This window comes from Pelodiscus sinensis, chromosome 3 (genome assembly GCF_052426305.1).
Source record: "Pelodiscus sinensis isolate ZL-2025 chromosome 3, ASM5242630v1, whole genome shotgun sequence".
Taxonomy (NCBI): Eukaryota; Metazoa; Chordata; order Testudines; family Trionychidae; genus Pelodiscus; species Pelodiscus sinensis.
Genome location: NC_143054.1, coordinates 158,046,498 through 158,061,223, shown reverse-complemented (window position 1 = coordinate 158,061,223; position 14,726 = coordinate 158,046,498). Strand labels below are relative to the sequence as shown.

At 45.2% G+C, this 14,726-nt stretch overlaps 1 protein-coding gene across 1 annotated transcript in view; it reads right to left on the bottom strand.

Moving 5' to 3' along the window:
* CNIH3 (cornichon family AMPA receptor auxiliary protein 3) overlaps positions 1 to 14,241 on the bottom strand; it is a 107,632-nt gene extending 93,391 nt beyond the window's left edge. Inside the window, exon 1 of the mRNA XM_006133411.5 lies at positions 12,432 to 14,241. Coding sequence (XP_006133473.1) covers positions 12,432 to 12,512 — 81 coding nt within the window. The 5' untranslated portion in view covers positions 12,513 to 14,241. The remainder of the gene's footprint in view (positions 1 to 12,431) is intronic.
* Between the last annotated feature and the right edge of the window lie 485 nt (positions 14,242 to 14,726).

The window sequence follows — 14,726 nt, the reverse complement described above, 5'->3', positions numbered from 1 at the left end:
TAAGCATATTGTTTGTGCTTTTTAAAAAAATATTAAACCAATTAAGGGGAAAAAATACCAGCAATAAGCAGATTTTCTTGCTAAAGCCAACATAAGTTCACATACAGTATTGGCCAGTGCTCAAATTACATTGTAACAGTTCTATGCGACTCCCATAAAAATGCACATAAGACTCCACACAATAATTCATGGCTCATTGATGATGAAATGGCTGTGTCTTGGGAAGCATCTGGATCTATATATGAACTCAAGATGGTCACCCACTCACAATTTAGAATCTCTCCCCACAATAATCTTGATGTGCACAGTTCAAATATACATATTGGCTTTTTTTCTGGATCCAACACAATATTTTACTATTTTTAATTTTGAAACAAGTCAGATAATTTCAGATAAAGTAAATAAATGTTTCAGGATACAAAATTCATTTGTCTATTACACTGACATTGTTGTGGCTGCTAAAGTCAGCATTAATAGGACAAACTTTTGCAAAGGTCGTTATTAGCTGATTATTAAAATGCAACATGGTCAGCCTGGTGGGAATCTGCCTTTATAGAACCATGGCAGAAGGTGGAATTCTGTTTTCAATCTCAGGCTCATTCCTGGAACTGGAGAGTTTAGGAAATCAGCAGGGAGCAAGAAGCTCAGCCACTGAAGGGGAGGGGGGGGAATCTTCAAACGGACACAAAACAGGCAGTGGCAGCATGACTTTTCTGTACATAGGTCTCAACCCTGTCTTGACCCTGCCTTAACTCCAAATAATCATAAAGTATATTCAGATCAATCATTAAGGGATGTTATTAACCGTATGTAATTGGAGGTAAATTCAAGACTAGCCCTTAAGAAAATTACTTTCATTCTAACACATACTCTAAGGCATTGCAAATAATTTGAATCAAGATGACTGGCAACCTCAACACAGCAGAGACTCAGGGCCAAGTGTGTTCACAAGTCATTTTGGAAGTTTCCAGTTAAAACATCTACCCTCCAAGCCATGGCTATGGAAATCGGTGAGGCATTACATGTTAAAAATACTGGCTTGCCCTATATGGCCTGGTATTAAAGTACGTTGATTACCGGCAATGAACTACTGACTTGCCCTTCAGCACAGAAATTTAAGGGTATATCTACACAGCAGTGTTATTCCGAAATAACAGAGTGCACATCCACACAGCAAGCCTTTATTTCGAAATAACGTCCAACTCATGGTAATCCTCATTTTACGAGGAGTAAGGGAAGTTTTAAGGGCGGCTGAAGGAAGAGTGTTCTTCCTTCAACTTCCTGCTATGTAGACAGTGCCAAAAGCCAAATTAAGCTATTTTGACTTAAGATACGCAATTGACGTAGCTGAAGTTGCATAGCTTAATTCAACTTTAGCCCTGCTGTGTAGACACACCCAAAGAGATCCTGTTACGCTCTTTTCATTCATCTCCAAAATTAAGCTTATGCAGGTTGAGGAAATTAAGGCTGTCATTTTTAAAGGAGTTTAAGAGAGATGTCTAAAAGCCATTGAGTTCAATGAAAACTGAGCAGCTAACACTCACATGCCTTTGTCAAACCCAGTATAAACCACTAAAAATTGAATTCCAATAAAATTAAATCTATAGCAGCAAGCAATTACAGTAATTCATAAACAAAAATTATATGTATAGAGCCCCTTTCTATAGAAGATCTCAAAGCATTTTGGAGATATAAATTGGCCAAGACCACACACAACACTACTGACAATTTAATAACATTATCCACATTTTGCAGATAGGAATTGGAGACATATAAAGGTATAAATGACCTGCCCGGTAATCACACAGTGAGACACCACAAGAGTTAGGCAAGGAATACATGAATCCTCATTATACCTCTTTGTTATTAACTCTCCCTATCATCAGTTAAAACTGAAATGCCACCTTTAGCCCATATCACTGTGCCAAGATTAATCACTCCTCCTCCCCAACAATCTCTGGGCACAATGGGGGCAGGAGGATAAATCACAAATATAAAACCAAATATAAATTTGCAGTTAAGTCAGACTAATAAAAATGTGAATGGAATTTTCACCCTCTATTTACGTGGATTATCTTGCTCTGGAGTCTTATTCTCCTACTCCATGCTACAGTAGGTAACTGCCGTTGATTTGTTACTTTTGCCATGCCAGAGAACTGAGCAAAGGCCTGTTTCCACCTAAGATTGTAGCAAAATACTACATAAGTTTAGGTGATTATGTGTCATTCTTTATACAAACCCTGCTCGCTTTATACCTGTGTATCCCACATTATGAAAAAATGGTTCTGACCATTAAAATTGTATTCCTAATATATTCTTATTTATTACTGAGAGCTGTGAAATACTGTTATGCATTCACAGGACACATTCCATTAACTTCAAAGAAACATAGTTTTGTGATCTCAAAATTGTATGCAATTAATTTTAATAGTACAGTACTCTGTATTTATGAATTGTTACTAAGTCATACTATAAACAAAATCAGACATTTAGGAAGAGCCATTCTCTACATTGATAACATAGGGTATGTCTACACTACAGCGCTAATTCAAACCAACTTAGTTCGAATTAGTTAATTCGAACTAAGCTAATTCGAACTAACGCATCCAGACTAAAAAACTAGTTCAAATTAGCGTTTTGCTAATTCGAACTAGCATGTCCACACAGAGTGGACCCTGAACCGGGGTTAAGGATGGCCGGAAGCAGTGCTGGCAGGGCATCAGATGAGGACTTAGAGCGTGGAGCTGCTGTCTCAGACTAGCCGAGGGCTGTGCTTAAAGGGACCCGACCCCCACCCCGAACAGACAGTCCTCAGGGGTGCCCTGCTTGCAAAGCAGTCCTGGCTTGGATTGCCCAGAGTACCCACACTGGGCACATCACAGCACTCGGCGATCAGACCGGCTGCACTTGCTGTAGGCTGCCATCTGGGGCGAGGGGGCAATTGGGGGGCTGCAGGAGAGGTTCCACCCCCAGAAGCCCGCAGAGCCAGCCCAGTCCTCCCCATCGGGGGCTCGTACCCCATTCCTCCCTCACCTCCTTCCACTTACTCCTCCCTAGCCCCCCTTCCTGATGTACAAAATAAAGGACAATTGTGTTCAAAAATAGAATCTCTCTTTATTGAACAAAACTGGGGGAGACTGGGAAAAGGAGGTGGGAGAGGGGAAAAGAGAGGGTTGGAGAGGGGAGGGCAACTACAATGATGAGGGGTTTGGAACAGGTCCCATATGAAGAGAGGCTAAAGAGACTGGGACTTTTCAGCTTAGAAAAGAGGAGATGGAGGGGGGATATGATAGAGGTCTATAAAAGCATGAGTGGGGTGGAGAGGGTGCATACAGAAAAGTTCTTCAGTAGTTCCCATAATAGAAGGACTAGAGGACACCAAAGGAAAGGAATGGGTAGCAGCCTTCAAACTAATAACAGAAAGTTCTTCTTCACAAAGCAAAGAGTCAACCTGTGGAACTCCTTGCTGCAGGAGGCTGTGAAGGCTACAACTAGAACAGAGTTTAAAGAGAAGTGAGATCAAGTCATGGAGGTTGGGTCCATGGAGTGCTATTAGCCAGGGGGTAAGAGTGGTATCCCTGCCCGAAGTTTGTGGAAGGCTGGAGATGGATGGCACGAGACAAATGGCTTGGTCACTGTCTTTAGTCCATCCCCTCCAGGGTATCTAGGGTTGGCCGCTGTCGGCAGACAGGCTACTGGGCTAGATGGACCTTTGGTCTGACCCAGGACGGCCATTGTAAGCTCAGGGCTCAGGGTCGGGGGTCTCAGTGGACCACCTTGATTTTCATGCAAATCTGCTCCTGGGTGGCCAGGCTGGCAGCTCTCCTGCCCTAGATGACCACTTTCCTGTGCTTAGTGTGGAGGTTGTGGACGAGGTCCACGATGTCTGCACTGGACCAGCCCGCCTCTTGCGGTCCTGGGCAAGCTCCCGTGAGACACCAGCCTGGTCCCGGGAAGAGGGGGAGGGCTGGGGGGCATCGGATGGCTGGCTTGAGCCGTGCCAGGTGCAGGGTCTGCTGGCTGGGTGCTGGCAGGCTTGCACCTGGCACGGGCATCGTAGCCAGCCCGTGTCCCTTTAAGGGCTCCGGGGCCGGGAGGGGGGCAATAGAGTTTCCCTGGTGTTGGCCAAAGTGGCCACCAGGGAAAGCTGGGGAGGGCTAGCCTCCCACTAGTTCGAATTAAGGGGCTACACACCCCTTAATTCGAACTAGTAAGTTCGAACTAGGCTTAGTCCTCGTACAATGAGGTTTACCTAGTTCGAACTAAGCCCTCCGCTAGTTCGAATTAAGTTCCAACTAGCGGAGCGCTAGTGTAGCACCTATCACAGTTAATTCAAACTAACATCCGTTAGTTTGAATTAACTTTGTAGTGTAGACATACCCTCAGCTTTTAATGTGACAAACCTAAAAGCATAAGCATGGACTCTCATCTTAAAACATATGAAAAGGAATGGCTTCACTTCAGGATGTCCAAGTATGGTGTTTACAGGTAATCTGCGTGAGTGTTAAGACTCTAGGACTTTTTAATAAGGGAGTCGCATTTCCAATGACTGGGAATAAATATCAATTTAGGCACCTTGGTTCATATTTAGTCCAGCTGTAACTTCACTTTGAAATCAATGGAGTTACATCAGGAATGAATGTAGTGCCTCAAGTCCTGGTGGAAACTCAGAAAGACTTAACATAGTTTAGATAAATACTAACCTTCCAGCAGAATCCTAGTTCAGGGTAGTAGTGTAAGGACCAAGAGAAATTCTGATTTGGAGAGTTGGAAAGCTGCTTAAAAGGAGCAGCAATGAGAGCTGAGAAGGAGGACATAGAGTGAGCTTTGATTTTTGAATGAATAGGATGATCTTGTTCTTTTCTTGGGTTAATGACAAAAATCAGATAAATCTACAGAATTATACAGCAAACGGACCAAATTCTCATTTCAGTTACACCATACAAGTCTACTGAAGTCAGCTGAGTTGCAAGAGTGCAGCTGAGAGAAGAATTTGGCCAACTATCTACATACAGAGGCTATTTCAGCTAGTAATTCAAAATAGAGGGATATATTCTCACTTGCTACATTTTTGCAATGTTTTACAATCGCATGGAGTATACCTTGATGGGCATTAGTGAGATTTTCAGTTGAGTTATCGCAATCAAATTAGGGTTAACATGACTGAAAAGCCCCATTAAAATGCAGGCTAACTCCTGACTAAAGGTACATCTAGACTGTACTCTAAAATTGAAATAAGATGTGCAATTTGCGCTATGCAAATTGCAGATCCTAATTCAATTTTATTTTGAAATAGGCTATTTCAAAATTTGTCACATCTACACAGTACCAAATTTCAAAATAAAGCACTATTTCGAGACATTCCTTGTGGAATGAGGTTTAAAGGGTTGCCGAAATAGCGAGTCCGTTATTTTGAAAACTATTTAGAAATAGCGGATGCGTCCCTTGGACGTGGGGTAGCTATTTCATGATACCTCTGGTATCCCGAAATAGCCTTGAAGTCTAGACGTATTCTAAAACAGCCAACTAACATGGCTTTATACATGATAACATAATTGAAAAAATCCTATGAAGGTGCAGGCTAACACAATTGTGCTAACTTGACATACCCTTTCAGAGTCAGTGTAGACATATCAGCTTATCATATTTTAATATTTAGAATTATTTTTGTAATTTGTTACATCTGACTTTTATTAGCTATGGAACTAATTTCCATACCCTTAATCACACTGAGCAGTACTTTCTCCATGTGAAGTCCCACTGAATTCAAAGTAACTATTCAAAAGTGTAAGGTACAACAAAATGTAAGCAAATGGACCACAGTCTGGCCCAATAAGAGATCTTTAAAAGCTTTTGGAAATGCCTTAGGACTTAGGTAGGTTAACCCTATGAAAAAGACATACAGAATTTGAAAAGGACTAAGCCACTAGGGGGTCTGTAAAACTTACTCAAAATATCAACAGACCTTCATAGAAAATGCTAACCTTTCCAGTGGTCCCCAGCACAGTGCCCACGGGCGCCATGGCGCCCACTGGGCCATTTCTGTGCACCCACCGACTGATCGGGGCCGGCCCCGCCCCCACCCCCAGGAGCGCGGCACAGTGGCGGCACCAGCCCCGGACGTGCAGCACATGGGCAGCCCCGCCTCCAGGTGCACGGTGAATGGGCTGTGCGGGCCCCGGGAGCACAGCGTATAGACTTCCCCTCCCCTGGGCACACGGCACAAGAGCAGCGCTGGGCCCAGGCGCATGGCGCATGGGCGCTGCTGGCTCCTGGACGCGTGGCACAGGAGCAGCGCTGGGTCTGGGCATGCAGCTCATGGGCTGTTCCAGCCCTGGGCATGCGGCATATGGGCGACCCTGCCCCTGGGCACCCGGCAGCCCCAAAAAGTTGGGGACCACTGCTATACACTATATTTAACCATCCTATAGTAGGAATTTTGTATTAAATTCTATAAAATGGTTGAAACAATGTATAAAGAAGTCATCATCCTCTTTCACCTTTTCTGGTACTTTTCCATCAGAGTAGGACAGAGTGTCCATAATAAAGAATGCTTTAGTGCTGTGTTATTCAATATAAAAATAATTCTGACAGGTGTGGTGATAGGCAGTGCCATGCAATCGACGCCTGGAATTAAGTCTTAGCATTATGGAATGCATAGACACTGTAATTTTTCAGTAATTTCCTATCACTAATTTAGCATCAGTGAAATTCTAAAAGTGATAAACAACAGTATCACTACTGTAAATTGTACACAAGATTTGTTTGAATGAATGGGTCATTTAACTAGGCCAGCAGGTATTGGGAGTATTGTAGGGACACTGCACTCTTTCCTACATAAGGTCTGATAGTATTGACCCTTCCAGACAATTAAGAGTTCCTGAAATCTACATTGCATCTAGATTTTGATTTACACGTGCTTTAAATAATGTATTTTAAATGTTATATAACTTTAAGATTTCCCTTCACTAGGATGCTGCAAGTATTAATGTTTCCACAGAACTTTTAGTTACAGATTGGTCCTCCCTGGTCTGGCACCCTCAGAATTGCCCTTACCCACAGAGTTTGCCGGACTGGGGAGGTCAAGGCTCCCCTCCCAGCTGTCAGCCCTGCTCCCTGATGCCAGCCCCTGCCACTAGGCTGTGCTGCCAGTCCTGGCTGGGGCTGCATTACCCACTGTACTAGTCCCACTGCCGCCAGCCCCAGCCCGGCCTGCTCTCCACACTGCTGATCCAGCCTGTGCTCCTGAACCTGGCCAGCTGGGGGCTCTTAGTCCAGCAATATCCGTAGTCCTGCCAGACCTCAAATATTGCCGGATCAGAGAGGCCCAGATTAATATTTAGAGGTTCAAACTATAATAATCATTAGGCAATTATAGCAGTTCCAATTTTTTTAGCATGAAGTACAAGATGAACATGAGAAGTGTTCGTTTATTCTTAGTCATTATGGATTCATTCTAGAAACTTGCTGAAGCCTAAAATTTCATTTCTGGCTCTGAGCACCACCAAGTTTGAATATGGGATTTTGTTCTGGCTCCTTAAAATAATGTAAGTCTCCCAAAATCTTTCAAAAGTTATTGAGTATTTGAGTATTGGATCAATCTTCAGTTTAGTCATAGTAGCCAAATTGCATATGGAGACTCACAATCAAGTCATTTTAATGGTTAAACAGATCCTCTGTTGAGAATCCATTTGGAATACATTATCTCTCCCTTATAAATATAACAAGCAAACATAAGAATAGTCATAATGGGTCAGACCATCTAGCCCAGTATCCTTCCTCTTAACAATGCCAGGTGCCTCAGAGGGAATAAGCAAAATAATCTGGCAAACAGTGGCTATGGACATCATCTATGCCCATCTTGATTAATAGCCATTGATGGATCTATCCTCCATGAATTTATTGAATTCTTTTTTGAATCCTGTTATAGTCTTGGCCTTCACAACATCTTCTGGCAAAGAGTTCCACAGGTTGACTATGCAACGTGTGTATAAATACTTCCTTTTGTTTTAAACCTGCTGCTCATTAATTTCATTTGGTGACTCCTAGTTCTTGTGTTAGAAGAAGTAAATAACGCTTCTTTGTTTACTTATTCCACACTAGTCTTAATTCCATAGATCTCTATCATATCCCCCCTTAGTTGTCTCTTTTCGAAGCTGAAAAGTCCAAGTCTTATCAATTTTTTCTCATAGTGAAGCTGTTCTACATCCCTAATCATTTTGTTGCCCTTTTCTGAACCTTTTCCAATTCCAATATATATTTTTTGAGATGAGGAAACCACATCTGCACGCAAGATGTGGACGTACCATGGATTCATATATTCTCACATTCTGTTTGCTTTTTTTTTACTGTTGCTGCACATTAAATGGATGTTTTCAGAGCATGATCAACAGTGACTCCAAGATCTTTCTTGGGTGGTAAAAGCTAATTTAGAACCCATCGTTTTATATGCATAGTCGGGATTATGTTTTCCAGTGAGTATTACTCTGCATTTATCAACAATGAACATTCTGATATAAGAACCAAAGTCCATTTCTGGTCAGAGGCTACATCTACACTGGAGATATCCCAAAATAACTATTCCCCATCTTAAGAACAAGCCCGTTATATCAAAATAGGCTCACTATTCCGACATCCTTGTAAGCCGCATTGCACGAGAATTAAGGGACATTTTAGAACAGTGCTTTATTTTGAAATTACCTCAAAATAAGCTACACAATTTGCGTAGCGCAAATTGCGTAGCTTATTTCAAGGTAAGGGTGCTGTGTAGACACGTCCAAAGAATGAAAAGGTTTCTGCACCGAAATATTTAGAATAAAAGATTAAATATATTGAGTACAGTAATTCCTCGCTTAACACGGGCCTACTTAACACGTTTTCGCGATAGCACAATTTTTGGGGGGGAACATTTTTCAAACAACACGACCTGTCCCCGCAATAACACGATTTTCCCTAGGGCCGGCCGGTGGCCGGCAGCTACACGAGGCTTTCCCTGCAAAGTGGCAGAGGTTCTCCACTCACCGTGCTGTTTGCCGGCAACCCCCTCTGGCCAGATGCTTTGCTCCCTCTCCTCCGCTCCCCACTTGCAGCTGGCGGCTGGGTTTCCCCAGCTGGCCGGTCACCGGCAGCTGCGTGGGGCTTACCCGGACTCCGAAGGTTCTCCGCTCGTCACACCGTTCCCCGGCTAGAGGGGGTCACCAGGGAACTGCGCGGCGAGCGGCAAACCTCTGCCACTTTGTAAGGAGGCAGACGAAGCCCCGCGCAGCTGCCGGTGACCAGCGAGCTGGGGAATCCCAGCCACCAGCTGCAAGCGGGGGGCAGAGGAGAGGGAGCGAGGCATCCAGCCAGAGGGGGTCGCCAGGGAATGGCGCGGCGAGCGGTGAACCTCCAGAGGCAGGTTAAGCCCCGCACAGCTGCCGGTGACCGGACAGCTGGGGAAACTCAGCTGACGGCTGCAAGCCTCACCCCTGTCCTTCCCTTCCCCAGAGCCAAAAACCTCCCCTTCCTACTATAAAACAGTCCCCTTTCTCCCCCAACCTTATGTCCCGGTCCCAGCTGCTAACAAATGCAGGCTGGAGCTACAAGCGCACATGCACTTGAAATATAACCCCCACCTTTTCCATTATTTTCAATGGGAAAATTGACCCCGCATAACACGTTTTCACTTAGCACGATCGTTTTCTGAAACGTATCTACTGTGTTAAATGAGGAATTACTGTATATATCTTCATCTTCCAGTGAAATCTCATGGGAAATTGAGTATTACTGTTTTCGCTATGGCTGTGTCTAGACTGGCCAGTTTTTCCGGAAAATCAGCCACTTTTCCGGAAAAACTTGCCAGCTGTCTACGCTTGAATTTCCGCAAAAGCACTGACGATCTCATGTAAGATTATCAGTGTTCTTGTGGAAATACTATGCTGCTCCTGTTCGGGCAAAAGTCCTTTTGCGCGAAACTTTTGCGCAAAAGGGCCAGTGTAGACAGCCCAGATTTGTTTTCTGCAAAAAAGCCCCGATCACGAAAATGGCTATCGGGGCTTTTTTGCGGAAAAGCGCGTCTAGATTGGCACGGATACTTTTCCATAAAAAGTGCTTTTGCGGAAAAGCGTCCGTGCCAATCTAGACGCTCTGTTCCAAAAATGCTTTTAACAGAAAACTTTTCCATTAAAAGCATTTCCGGAAAATCATGCCAGTCTAGACGTAGCCTATGAGAATAATAAAAGAACAGTTGGGGGCTTTATGCATATACTGAAGGCACATTTAAAAGTTGGTGTGGGATTTAATCTATTTTTCTATTGTTCATCAACTGCTTAGTTATGTAGTATTAATTTATTATCATTCTACAGGAAAAGACTGGGTCAATTTCAGTTCTATTACACTAGAGAAAATTGAGTGGTTCCACTGATTTACACCAGTTCATCAGAATAATTTGACCCAGAAGGTGTTCTATGTCTCTATAGAAATAGTACTTATCATAAAACTTTTACAATTGCATTAACACACAAATATCTGGTTACTGCATCTTTATTAGCCTAAAACAATTAGGTTTTAAAAATTGTTTCACTATACAGAAGTGTTTCTCTTGTCACTTAATATTTCTGGAACACTTATGGAGACCTACATTAACAGCTTTCTCCTTCCCATGTTTCATTAATAATAAATCCTAAGTCCCTTTATCCTGCTCCATCTGTTTTACAAGCTCTGTATAGTGCTTTCTCGCTTTTTTTAAGTAGTTTTGCTTTATGCTATCTGGTCCCAGTATAGTTCTTTTTATGTCATTAAGGAAACTATTAATAAAACACATCTTCATTCCAAAGGATTCTTAAACATGTAACGATTTTAAATTGATTGGTAAATTATATATAGGGACAATTCACACATAGCAAAGGTGCATATTTCCTTCAACCTGCCCCCATCTATTTATCACAACTACACAGAACAGGAAATGGGGTTCCATATCCATAACTGTGGGAAAACTAAAGTAAGAGTAAGGGGCAATCTCAAATTAAATTTTAAAAATTTAACATATTTCCTCTTCTGCGTAGCTAGAGACATATTAGGTTATTAAAAGTTTAAAAAATCAAAACAATCTAATTTACTCTTCATTAATTATGCTTCCCCCCTATTTCTGGAATCTGGACAATGACAGCAATTAATACTTCAGAGTTCTCGAGTATTTGCAGGATCAGGGGGAGCCCACCCAAGCACACACAGAGGCATTGAGTGCACTTGATTTCCATAAAAGTCAACGGGCATGGAAGGTAAGTCTACACTGACACACTATTTCAAAACAACTAGCACTATTCTGAAATAACTTGGTTCACATCTATACAGCAGGCAGTTATTTCCAAATAGTGTCAAAATACTGTCAAGCTGGAGGGCTTCTTACTTGGACTCCTGTAACCGTCATTGTACCAGGAGTAAGGGAAGAGGGAGGAAGAGTGCTCTATTTCAAAATAAGCGCTGGGTAGATGCTTCCAATTTCAATTTCAAAATAAGATACCCAACTGAGGTAGCTGAATTTGCTAGTTTATTTGGAGTTAAGTCCTGCAGTGTAGATGTACCCGGAGAGTGCTCAGCACTTTACAGGATGGGGCCAAGTGTGCAGTGAACATGCTTGCCAAAGGTCTGAGATTGTAATTTATTTTTTAAAAATCTTGAGGATATTTTCATTAGCCTTTGGCTTCCTAAGAGCTTGTTTTATACAAACACAGCGAGAGGAGCAACTTTTTCCTGCGGTTGCCCCTTTAGCCATGTGGGAATGTGGATAAGAAGCAACGGTTCACACACCTGCTCTGGCACAAAATCCGGTGTTCTTTATAATTGACCCTTAGCTTCAGCCAGAGGGTCCCACTTACTCCCACCCTGTACAGTGAAGGGCAGGGGCGGCTGGGGGGCAGCGAGTGCAGACCAGACCCGAGATTTAACTTCCCTGCTCCGCAAAGTATGCGCTAGTCACCGTCAGCCACCCTGCTGCTGTTTTGCAGCCTCCGCAACTCCCAGCGCTTCCGGAGGCTAAGTCACGCCAGTGCCCCGCGCGCAAAGCAACAAAGTTCCCGGACACCAGAAGGGGAGCAGGGGGCACTGTAAATCCCCGCGTTCCTCAGCCCGAGGGTCCCGCTGACTGACCCTCTACCTACAGCCAAGTCACAGCCCCCTGCCTCCCACCCACCACACCCGCGCGCATCCCTTGCCTCTGTCCTTTCGTCTGGACTCATTTCCAGCCGTCCCCGCCGAGTTTCTCTGGTTGTAGCTACGTGACTAATCGCAGCGGGGTGACCGGAGCTGTGGGTCGGAACCGTTTCCCGCGCTCCCAGCCAGCAGCTGAGGCAGGCCTGCCTCTTGGACGTGTCCGATCTCCAGGGGCGGAGTAGGTGAAAGGGCTTTGGGGCCCGGGGCAGCTGCCGGCGGGGAAGGGCCTGTGGGATACTCACGTGCCAGATGGCGAAGAAGATGAGGGCCGCGCACAGCACCAGGGACAGCATGTAGCAAAAGGCAGCGAAGGTGAAGGCCATGATGAGGGGAGACCCCCTGCCTAGCCCCACCCCCCCAATCAGACAGAGAGGACCCCAGCGCCCCACGGGAGAGGCAGCCCTCGAAATTGAAGGCGAGGGTGACTCTTCGCTATCTGACAACACCTATGAGGAGAGACCCCCGCTCCGCTGCCTAGAAGAGACCCTGGTACCGAGACGGGAAAGGTTCTCCCCGGAGAAACAGCAGAAAGGGGAGACTCTCCGTCCTGCTAAACACAGGCGGCGCCCGGCTTGGGAGAGCGGGGATCGGACCTCGGGAAAGTAAGCGGGAGCCAAAGCAGGCGGGGAGTGGAGAGTTCCCCTTCTCCCCGCCCGTCCCCCGTCCCCAATTTCGGGCCCTTCCTAAAAGGCGGAACCGCTCAGCGATCTGGCGGGACCCCCAGGGGAGCACCAAAGGCGTAGAGCGGACCCGGAGCCCAGAGTCAAGTGATGGAAGGTGGGTGAAGAAGCCGCCGATCAGTGTGGGATCCTCTGCTCTCCCCGATCCGGCGTGCGAGCGATGCCCCTGGCGCTGCCTTCGCCTCCCGCTCCGCAGCTTTGCTCTGAACCCCCCCAGGTCCCGTTATCATCCCAGCCTGGAGGCGCAGCAGGAGCAGGCGAAGCCCAGCACTCGCTCCGCAGCGGCAGCTTTGAATGAAACCCTCCACCTGCTACTGGCTGAGGAGGCGATGCGAGAATCCTGGGATCTCCTCCCCTCCTCCGCAGCCCTGCTCCTCGCACCCGGCAGCAGCACGAGCCGAGAGGGGGCCCTGGACTCGCATCATGGCCACAAACATCCCCGCCACCTGGTGCAGCGCTCTGGAGTTCTCATAAATCCACAGGGAGCCACGTGCGAATTGCGGATCCTGCCCCCTTCACTGCTGCTCCTCTAGCCCCTTATCTGCCCACGCACACATCCCGCCCCGTGTGTCTCCCCACTTCAGGGCTAGCTCAGGCCGTGGCAATCTCATTGCTGCCTGAGGAATGTTAATAAAACCAAACCGTAAGTGAGGCTTTAAATGTCTCCCTTACACACGCAGCAAAATCCACCAGCCCCGCAGGAGTTATTTTAAAAACTGCTTTAAAATGATCCCCCAAAACAAGGTTCATTCCCTCCTAGATAAGAGGATTGCAAAGACGATCCTGAAATAAGGAGGGATAAATAATCCAGTGAGGATAAATTATAATAATAAAGCATGATGGAAAGCTGTAACATTTTCTGTCACCTCTGCCTCCTGAGTATTTCTGATGTGAATTGTTTGTGAGGCAAGTGGAAGAAGAATATGCCTATGCAGATCATGTTAAAGGTCCCCATCTTGCATAAATGCACATGCTTCTGTTTAAGGACTTGCAACAGCCTTTGCAAGGCCCAGGTCTAAGTTTTGTTCTAAGAGGAGATGAATGTTTGCGGAGATAAGTCCCTCTCTCCCCATTGCCATTAAACCCCGGTTCAAACTAGGACTTTATTTCAAACTAACCCACCACCAGGTTACATTTGTAAGTGGAGCGGCCATACTACCATGCCTGTTATTTCAAAATAAGGGGCCATGGGATTCAAAATCTGTACTCCTGCTTTTCATCAGGAGTAACACTAATTCCAAAATAGTTATTTTGAAATAACAGTGTGGATGCTCCAGTGCGGCTATTTCAAAAGAATTACTCCCCAGAGTTATTTGAACTAATTACTCCCCAGTGATTCCTGGAGCTCTGAGTCAGAGGTAGCATCTCCACACTAACAGCGAGTGCTTCAGACTAATTTTGGGACTTCCTCATAATGGCTACGTCTACACTGGCCCCTTTTCCGGAAGGGGCATGTTAATTTCAGCTATCGTAATAGGGAAATCCGCGGGGGATTTAAATATCCCCCGCGGCATTTAAATAAAAATGTCCGCCGCTTTTTTCCGGCTTTTAGAAAAGCCGGAAAAGAGCGTCTACACTGGCCCCGATCCTACGGAAAAAGTTCCCTTTTCCGGAGGATCTTATTCCTACTTTGAAGTAGGAATCTTTGAAGTAGGAATAAGATCCTCTGGAAAAGGGCGCTTTTTCCGGAGGATCGGGGCCAGTGTAGACGCTCTTTTCCGGCTTTTCTAAAAGCCGGAAAAAAGCGGCAGACATTTTTATTTAAATGCCGCGGGGGATATTTAAATCCCCCGCGGATTTCCCTATTACGATAGCTGAAATTAACATGCCCCTTCCGGAAAAGGGGCCAGTGTAGAC